Consider the following 10978-nt stretch of genomic DNA (forward strand, 5'->3'; position numbering starts at 1 on the left):
GTTCGATTCCAGTGCTGGCCTCTTTTTAATGGTTTTCTGTACATCCATGTATCAGTTTGTATTTTCGGTAGAGTAATAAGTAAGGGTTAGATATAGTAATAAACCACTCACCCATAACTTGCCCAGGTTCTGTATCATGCCGATGTGCCGCTGCGAATCATCGAGGCAGGCAGGGTGTCCCTCGCGCAGCAGCTTGTGGGTCACGTGGCAGAACTTCCATGCCACGATGCGGTTGTCTTGCATGGGCAGACGGATTGCCACCATCTGGGAAGAGCATATAGTGAGACGGTTACTTGAATGGTCATTGGAAATTATATGTAGTTCTCAATGTGGGCGATAACATCCCCACGTGTCCGTTGACGGCTTTCAGGGGAAGCAGAGGAGTGGTAGCAGTAGAATGTGCAGAAAAAAAACTGCTGTTACTTAAATAGTACGTAAAAGAGAAGATTGTAAATAGTAAAAACGTTTATCTCAAACATAAACTTTATCCGTTTGACCGTCAACCTCTTGAGACCATATGCCTCAAGAAACTATACGACACAATGTCTCAAGAAACAAACGAATTTTGTTTTACCTTCGATTTTAGTTACTTAAATACTTATAGGATCTAGGTATCGCAGTAGGTAATTACAATGAGTGACATATGACCCTTATTAAAGGAAATTGAATCACGCATTATGTTTCTACCGTAAAAAGCCATACTTTAGCCACTGACGATATAGAATATCATGAGTGATTTACATGACCTTAGTCTAAACCGATTAATAGGTAAAATTAACGGCCACTCTAAGCAAAGCTAGCCATTGCGAATCGCCAACCTTTAAGCATGCTGAGGTCATATTAGTATTACTCACCCAGTAGGTGACAGCGCTCTGCTCCTGAAAGGTGCCAATAATAGTGCTGCGAACATGTTTCTCTTTCACTGGCGTCTCCACCGAGTTGGTCGCCTTCTGGATCGCTAACGCCTGAAAAAGAAAACGTAAGGTTGAAAATGAGTTACTTTTCAAGTTAGAATACAATCTTTGTTATTTCTTTGGCCGAGGGAATATAAGTGGATAATATTATCTGCCCATAGTTAGCGAGTATAAGGGTACTTTGGCCATTGTGATCATAGCGCAGACCGCGAGCCGCGATGGTGTTGTGCCGTACGTAAACGAATATGGATGTCGGCTGAAGTTATTATTAGGCAGGACGGTGCTGTGCTAGGCAGGTCCATTTTTTTTTGACTAATTGGGATTTAATAACGTTTAGATAAGCTATAGTGTGACAAAAATCTCTCTTTACCCTAATATATAAACGGCTGTCCAAAATGGAATCGAATGCTGAACCGCAGTAATGCCACAGTGTAAGAAAATGTAAGTTCTGCTCTGCCTTTTATGATTCATACGGGTAAATTCTCGTATTTAAAAGCCATTCAGGAAATATCGTGAATCGCAGTTCTGGGAACGAAACGTTCATTAAATTGCCATATACTTAGGTATAATAAAAATATAATTCTAATACCAACACATGGAATTGTATATTATTAAAATATTTGTAGATTAGTTTCTCGGACGCTACAACTTGTTCAGTGTCTTTGCAGTCATTCTACACGTGTACGCCATTTGGTTCACTGTACCTACAGTAACCTGCAGGCAGCTGCATTCATACTTGTCACAGTGGAGCCTGAAAAAATATCTGACACGGACACGTCCTACTGGCCCTTGAAATAAAGTCGTATCAGAAGGGCTGTTACGAAATTCGAAAATCAAAGTTGGCATCGTACCATCCCTCTCACTCTCGTATTAAATAATATTAGCGTCAGCGTGACGGTACGATACGAACTTCGATTTTCGAATTTCGTAGTAGCCCTTATACACGCTTTCATGTGTTAGATATTGGTTCTTGTGATTGAATAACTGTTACTTCTTTTTGTAACATATAAGTTGTATCTCGACTATCATTTGTAGCTCTCAACATTGACGATGGCAAAATTGTGCCATTGGACAGAAGCACGAAAAAAAAAACATAAGTTGTAACCAGCAGGGCTACTCCGAAACTCGAAACTCGAAGTTCGTGTCGTGCGGTCCCTCTGACACTTATACTATTTAATACGAGAGCGAGAGGGACCGCACGACACGAACTTCGAGTTTCGAGTTTCGGAGTAGCCCTGCTGTTACCACACGTCGGTACAACCATGTACGGTCGTGATATTAAAGCCAATGTAGTGGCACACTGATAAGCTTGCTAATACAATTTTAATTATGTCACCTTAATTAATCCGGATAAATCTCGATCGTTAACTTTTACGAGACTATAACGTTGATACATAAAGTTTTCGAGGGCTTAGTGTACGGTACGCGTGCGATGCGTAATCCGCGCCACTCGCCAGATATCAGGATGTGGTCGTTCCATTTGTTTACTAGTTCTGTTAGTGTTAGTATTAGTCACTCTAAAAATATCTCGCAGTAGGTGCAATGAGCACGTGCGCGCTCTAATTCAGGAGAGGCAATGACTTTGCCTCAAAATAGTAAGTACGGCGGGCGGTCTGAACCTGAGTAAAGTATAAAAGACAATTGCTATAGGGAACTTACTTATTCAAAAAATCATATTAATACCAGCTCTTTCGCTAACTGAATTTGTGTTGTCATCCAATCTATCTAGAATACAGATGTGCAAGTTGCGGAAAGTTTCCAAAAAGTTGGAAAAGTTCTCGGAAATTTCTGGTATTTATTCAAGAAATATAGGAAATTTAAATTTAAGAAACGGAAAGTTTCAATCCCCATACAAAATTGTGAGAAGTTTCCGAAATTTTCCTATATTATTATCCGCATATTTTGAATTGTTTTCCTTTAACACATCTGTAATTTAGAAGTGGTTGAAAATTAGACTTGTAAGATTTGCAAGACAATTTGCAATTGTTGCGAACAATGCAAGTCACAAATCCGTGTCCTGTTAGTTCAGTTAAGTCGCCACTACTTACGTGGCGCTGTTGTATCGCCATTGTATCGAGGGGCGGGCCGGTGGCGCGGGGGAGGGGCTCGATTTTAGAATTCATTTGGGTACGGGAACGGCCTTAAAAAAGATTTATATAATAAAATTAAATGACGTATTGTGTTCTAAAAAAAGATTTGATCTAGCCTTGCTTCTCAGCTTAAGTAATTTTTGAAAGGAAATTTAGCCGAGCGATGAGCAGACATACTATTTTTAAAGGAAATAGGATACGAAGGCGATAGAGCGTTATTTAACTTCGTCTATTTTGCTAATTAGATGTAAACCTTTTTTTAAAGTTAGATCACAAGTGCTACTGGAAGTGCAGGAGAAGCAAATTTGTGTCACTCGTGTCTTCAGCATTAAGTTTGTTTAATGATTTCGTCATGCGCGATAACTGTCTCGAGTCATTACCCGCTCATTTGGGTCATTTCGCTAAGATGAAGCCACGACAATAGCTCAAGACTCCTAGGGCATACCTACACGAGTTTTAGAAAGCAGTCATTTATATTCTGAAGATACTACGTAGATTTAGTAGACTGACATTTACTAATGCGAGACCAATCGAAGATAGAAGTACCTACTCGTAATTAATTATTCGGAAAAGGCAAGTCAGAGTCTGCGAGGCCAACTATACTCCGGTCATTGTTTATAATGTCAACGCAGCGTCTCAACGCTTGCAAGATTATTTCAGTTACTTTGAGCACGATCTTTGTCGTCTCCGTTGTCAAAAAACACAAAGCAAAAAGATAAGAAACGGTCCGTTCTGAAACGTTTTTGCTCCCTTTGTCGTCCTACGTGACAAAAGCCGTCTGAAATGAAAGAGACCGTTGCTGAAAAGCAACGAGACTAAGCTACGCGCCTTTGAATTTACCTCTTTACCTACATACCTATACCACTGTCTTACTAAGAATGTAAACATACTTAAGTAAGCTGCCCTGGTGTTCAAAAAATTTTGAACGCGATCGTATCGTCAATCGTACAACTACCTGTTCAGATATTTTTGAGCGCCTATACAGTTCCAATGTTTATGATGGCGACTGTCTATAAAGGGTATTTGGCAAACCGCGCCGGTGTAACTGTTGCTCTTAAACCACCCCTAGACATAAATCTACATGGTGAAATACTAGTGAGTCAGCAAAGAAAGTGTATCATAGCGTAATAATTCCTAAGAGTGGGCGCACTTCTTTGTCTTTACGTTAACTGCCTACAATCGGCCAAGTTCTAGCGTGCTCTAAAGGTGGGATCAGCGAATTAACGTTGGGGGGACACGGAATTGGGAGAAATCACATCACTCGGAAATACAATGTATTAAATTTTGCTACAAATTACAACTCCTATTAAATTATCGACTAGTTGACAAGGTTAATCAACTAGAGCTATAATTTCCTACTACATAATCTACTCTTGTTTCAAATTCAACGTGGTTTTTCACCACTTTTGAATAATATTTTGGAACATCCATCACACTATTGGCACTATTGCTCTCTTCTCTGTCTAGAGGACCGAGTTACCTTACTAGTTGTTATGACTACTGTGTGTGTTGTACTTACCAGTTGATGGTAGCGCTTGTCGGTCGGATTCATGGCGACTATATTAGTGCACAGCGGTTGCAGTCAGCATGCATTAGTTTAAGTGCTGGGTGTGGCGCTGAAAGAGAGCCCCCACACTGTTTAGTACTGTTAGTGAGGACGGAAAAAGCCTGTGAGCGCAAACATTCACTTATTTACTGAAGTTTACAGGACATGAGGATTTTCAAAACGTAATAAAGCAGTACCCAGTAGGCGCAATACCTATATTTATTTTTATCAAAATCTAACTAAGTAAGAGGGCCGGCAAAATTCTTCAGCATTGGATGACGTCATGCATAAGTTTGGACATGTAATTGAGTACCAAAAAAGTGTCAACTTCGCTTCTGCGTATTTCAGGCCAAGAAGTTTTCTGGCAAAGGTGACTGCACTATACTGACGAATAAAGATAAAGGTTGACTTTGTATGGAAATGAACTCTCCCGCGTTCCGTTATTTTCAGTCAGTGTATTGATTGAGCGGATTGTAAACGGGTGAAAAACAGCATCGCTAATAAAAAAAGAATAAGTCTGTAGGTACTGAATTTAACTAAAGCCAAGATGGAAAACAATATTATATAATACATTTTAAACCTTTGGTTCACGATTATAAGCCAGCAGGCCTACTACGAAACTCGAAACTCGAAGTTCGTGTTGTGCGGTCCCTCTGACACTTATACTATTTAATACGAGAGCGAGAGGGACGGTACGATACGAACTTCGAGTTTCGAGTGCCGTAGTAGCCCTGCAGGAACGGTCCAAATTGTTTGAGTTGCGACGCACTCAACCTTTGAAAAAGGTATTCCGAAAGATTGAAACTAGTCGGACCGTTCCTGACTTACAATCGTGAGTTGAACCGTTTAATTTAATTTTCCAATCGGCAATGTTGCTTTTGCTGCACCCCAATTATTCTAATTTCCACAAACTGACAAATTATGGTCCAGTAAAGAACAATTGAAGTACTTTTAAGTATAGTTGACCATGTATGTGCTTTACCATGGCTTTACCATTATTTATGACAGTTTTTACATAAGAATAAAAACAATAAGATTGATTGTCACATTGACAATTGTAGGAGCAAATAGCCTTTGATGTTTTAAGCCATACAACTGTCATTGAACCTAAGGAATTTCTTGGTCGACTATACCATATACCTACTTGCCTATTAAAGTACCCTACTAAAGTGAAGTATGAAACAAAGATATCAAAAATGCTGCAGTGCGGTCGTATGCACGCATCATGCAAATAGAGTACCAGAATGAAATGCATGGAATCTCACGTAAATGGTTATTAAGGTTATTTCAATTAAACAAAATTATGAACCTTCTACCTTCGTGTTCGTTCGATTTGAAGAATATTATGAACAATGGGCGTAGCTACTTACCTGAAACAAAACAAATACATATTTATAAACGTTTTGTTATGGATTTATTTACTATCTGGTGCAACGCAAACTGCTGTCTGTAAAACTCCTAAAACCACGTACCACGAAATCTCTACCAAAGGGCTCTTACAGCTATAATACCTGCCTATTCCATTACTAACATACAAGTAAGTGGTAAGTTTACCAATTTTTGTAAAACATACAGCTCAATATTATAATGTAGCTAACTGGACTGTTGGCGGACTTGTTGATAACTTCTAAGGCTTCATAAGGCATAATCTTCGAATTAGTGCCACCAAGCAGCAATTAAAATCAGGTCAGACACGACGCAAACAAAAACCGTCCAACCAAAATAAAAAGAGCCCACTTCAACCACTTTTAAACTCACAAAAGGGATCAAGCTCGTTTGGACGATATGTAGAATAATGAAAACATTCCACAGCAAATGAATTATGTTGTAGGTATGGCATTTATATGTTAATAGATGTAAATAATAGTATGCTGTATGTGCATGTGCGAATAAACGGAGCGCGTGGTTCCGTTGTATGAATGAGATACAAGTAAGATAACAAAGTAGTGTTGTTTTTGTTTTTGTTTAAAAATTTGTGTTGTATAAAAGTAGTGTTGTTTTTTGTTTAAAAATTACAGCGATAAAAGGCTGTTTCATAGGATTTGAAGCTAGTCAGCATGCCGTGCTTATTTCTCCTGAACACGCAAGATTATTATACTTGTATGTATGTATGTAAACTCTTTATTGTACAAAATAAGTAAACAAACACAGATGACAAACAATGAAATATATGTACAAAGGCGAACTTATCCCTTTAAGGGATCTCTACCAGTCAACCTTTGAGTGGATGAGAGGAGCATTCAGTCAGGGACAGACAAAAAGTGAGTTTAAAAATTAAAATAGATAGTGGAAGCTACAATACATTGCTTTAAATAATATAATACACAAATCTATAAAAGAATCCTAACATAAAAATACACCTACTATATACAAATATACAAACAAAATAAGAATAATACGTACCAATACAATAAGCAAAAATAATAATAATAACAATAATGATAAATGACATGGTGCCATTGCCTTTTGGAATTGACACTAAAAAGGTACGTTTACTTACCATTTGTTATGTTAAAAGTAAACGAGGATATTGCTACTTCTACGTCGATAGCAGCCTAAGTTTAGTCTGCATGGGCAGAGCAAGCCATGGGATAATAATCATAACAACCCTAAATAGTCGATATAATAAATACATTATTGATACTTATTTAGCTGTCAAATCAGAACAGCTACAATGTATTTTGATAACCGAAATGAGCAGGCTGATACTTGCTGCTTGACTTCTGCCTGAACATGAAAAAGATTGAAGTAGGTACCGGATTGTTAAGAGTAGTTTCTGTCCTTAAAATGCTACATATTTGGAAAATAAGATAAATTCAGTGGAGTTTAGAAGCCATTTGCTTCGATCTCAATCCTTATTTGTATTTGTCACGACGCCTCGCAATTAGTGATCTTTGAAATCGATTATTGACCTAGCTAAAGCTAGATGCTTTACTTAATGGTGGTCTAAACTTTCTATTGTATGATTTTTTTCAAAGGCACTCGGAATTGCTTCGGGTGATAAAAAAAAAAGGAAAATTGTAAGGAATGAGCCATCGGTGATTCCGAAACAGATATCAGATTGTTATCATAGTATATTGCGGCACCATTGTTGAACATAATAAACCATTCAACGAAAGGGAGTAAGGTTGTTTTAATAATTCAGAAGTGGCAATGAACCGGAAGGGAAGAAAAAGGTACGAATTATTTTATGTCTTAGAGATCATGATACTTACTTACTTCTATATCAAACAATATTGTTTTATTCCCTAAAAGTCACGATAATTCTGTAATATTTACTAGCATTAACGTTTTACTAATGAACCACCACCGCTAGGCCTGATCTGAACCCAGGTACTATGCTGAGCGTCGATGCTTGATGGCTCTCATTTTACGAATAAAATTTTCTAAAAATACTGTGCCTACCGCGGCCTTAGATTATCTAAGAGACCGCGGTGTCTACGGTGTATAAGCAGCGATAACGTAATTACAGTATTATCAATGAAGTTTGACCACAATTAAAAAAATATATATTAAACGTGATCTGTTAATTATCTATAAATAAAATAAATATCACGGGACGATTCACACCAATTGACCTAGTCCCAAAGTAAGCTTAGCAAAGCTTGTGTTATGGGTACTAAGCAACGGATAAATATTATTTTATAGATATAGATACATACTTAAATACATATTAAACACCCAAGACCCGAGAACAAACATCTATATATTGTAGGATATACCCATACCAACCTTTATATACCTAAAGGCTCAGGCTGTTCAGCAATACTGATGTGTTTCATTGAATATATTATTTGGTTTTATTTCTAACCATGACCGATTGAGGAAGAAACATTTTGTATACTTATAGTAACTTACCTGGGTACCTATGATAAAAGTATCCATGAAAACATTTCATATACAAAGATGATCTCATTAATTTAGTCTATAATTTAATTGTGCATAATTATCCTGTTACTACAGCTACACATTAACAGGTAATTTCAAAGGTTAACAAATTCTGATGTTGGTGATTATTTTACAAGCTTTTATTTAACTGCCATGTATGTATGTAAGTGTGGGTCAAATCTTACATATGAAATTTGATCACACACAGAAAAATAATAATAGTAATAAGTAAACAAATAAGGCATTTAATTACTAGAAAAGATGGAAGTCAGATGTGTCTATGTTTGCCAGTAATCCAGTGAATAAGGTGAATATGTTATTTGCTGGTTATTGAGTGGACTGCATGTTTGCAACAATTAAAGATGGTAGAAGTCAGATGTGTCTATGTTTGCCAGTAATTCAGTGAATATGTTATTCGCTGGTTACTGAGTAGACTGCATGTTTGCATCAGTTATAGATTGTAGAAGTCAGATGTGTCTATGTTTGCCAGTAATTCGGTGAATATGTTATTCGCAGGTTACTGAGTAGACTGCATGTTTGCATCAGTTAAGGATTGTGGAAGTTGATGTGTCTATGTGTGCCAGTAATTCAGTGAATATGGTGAATACGTTATTCGCTGGTTACTGAGTAGACTGCACATTTGCATCAGTTAAGGATTGCAGAAGTCAGATGTGTCTATGTTTGCCAGTAATTCGGTGGATATGTTATTCGCTGGTTACTGAGTAGACTGCATGTCTTCATCGGTGTACAAGGACTAGTTATTTCATAAACAAATGAAGTAATGGAATATGCATGTTTGCCAGTAATTCAGTGAATATGATTTTCATTGGCTACTGAGTGAACTGAATTCCTGAGGATTTTGCTACTTTATATGATGATCTCAGTTTGTTACTATTTATTCCACTTAATTCACTATGTACAGTGAAATAATTAATACCACTGTATACTTAAAATATATATATGTGTGTAATAATAGGGTAACTTTAGAACTTAAGAAGACAATAGTACAGATTTTAATTTCTTGAATCAATAGCTGTGATTCAGTTTATGACTTGAGAATAATAATAATAATAATAATGTTTAATCAAAGCATCTCATGAGGATTAAACAGATTTAACCATTAATTTAGTTCTTGGTTAATAGTATTGAATTAGTTCTGGTATTAGACATTAACCATGAAGGAAGAATGCAGGAAGATGCATAAATATTAAAATGACGTTGAATTGGGAGCATAAACTGGCAAGTTGTTGTATGATTTCAGACGTAGACCCGTTTCGATTAGTGAGGAGGAAGGCGGCACCCCACCCAATACACCTCCTAGACGAAAGCGGAATAAGAGGAAGACGAAACGAAGGAGCCCGTCATCCTCGACTTCCTCTGATGAAAACGCAACGGGAGCGTCGCAAGACTTCAAGCAGGTTAACCGCAGAAGATGTCCTGAAGATACTACACACATGGAGGGGCGAAAAGAATAAGTCAACTAATTTGAGTAGCAATAATATGAATAACGTAGTACCTGAGTTTGATCCGTCTAATGGAGCTCAAACCATTGACTGCTGGTTGCGTAAGGTAAACGAGTGCGCCATCATATACGATTGGAGCGAAACGCAAACTATACACTTCTCGCTCCAGAAACTCACGGGATTGGCAAAGAAATGGTTTGAGGCTTTACCTACTGTTGTAAATAGTTGGGCCGAATGGCAATTAAAGCTAAAAAAGGCCTTCCCCAGTGAGGAGAATTATGCGCGTCTTTTGGAGGAAATGTTAAATCGAACGAGTCGCAGCGACGAAAGTATGCGAGAGTATTTCCATGATAAGTTTAGTTTACTTACTCGTTGCGAAATCCAAGGCAAAAAGGCCGTTGATTGTATTGTGTATGGTATCAGTGACAGGTCTATTAGGAATGGAGCGCAAGCACTTAGTTGTACAGAACCGGAAGATTTGCTTCATTTTCTCTGTTCACAGAAATTTCAACCTGTTTTCAATACTAACAGTAAGTCGCGCGACCGTATTTTAAAAGACAGAGCTAATGTAACTGGGCGAAACGGTTCTAACAATTCTTCGACTTCAAGTTCTATCACTTGTTATAATTGTAAGACCAAAGGTCACCCTTATTATCAATGTACAAAAGTAATTGTGAGATGTAAACGTTGTAACAGAGTAGGACATGACATTGACAATTGTGGGTTACAACCTTTAAACATATCTAGTTCAAATGCGAGACGTGTTGACAGTGGTAAAGAAAGAAAACTATGAAAATTGATATGACAACTCGAGGCAATGACAAATTTTACAAGACTGTCACAGTAAATGACCTTAACTTCGTAGGTTATATCGACTTCGGCAGTGAATGCACTTTACTACGTAAAACTGAAGCGGACGTTTTGAAGTTGGAGAAAAATTTTGATGGCATTCCGATAGTGAAGGGGTTTGGCCAAGGATCCGTTGTACCTCTGTACAAATCGCAAATTAACCTTAAGGTCGACGAAATCGATTCAACCATTGAAGCGTTGGTTGTAGATGATGAGCATTTACAGACA

The 10978-nt window shown here is 37.6% G+C and overlaps 1 protein-coding gene across 1 annotated transcript; it reads right to left on the bottom strand.

The window, feature by feature from the left end:
* Positions 1–111: 111 nt before the first annotated feature.
* LOC141445023 (huntingtin-interacting protein 1-related protein-like) lies at positions 112–4620 on the bottom strand (the record flags this gene model as incomplete). The annotated part of the gene is made up of 3 exons (XM_074110797.1): positions 4524–4620; positions 855–965; positions 112–264 (listed from the first exon to the last, which is right to left on the bottom strand). Coding segments are annotated over exons 1-3 (297 nt in total), but the record flags the coding sequence as incomplete, so codon positions are not given.
* Positions 4621–10978: the final 6358 nt, after the last annotated feature.

The sequence above is a fragment of the Choristoneura fumiferana genome, unplaced genomic scaffold, assembly GCF_025370935.1.
Source record: "Choristoneura fumiferana unplaced genomic scaffold, NRCan_CFum_1 Sck3bRy_146;HRSCAF=334_pilon, whole genome shotgun sequence".
NCBI lineage: Eukaryota > Metazoa > Arthropoda > Insecta > Lepidoptera > Tortricidae > Choristoneura > Choristoneura fumiferana.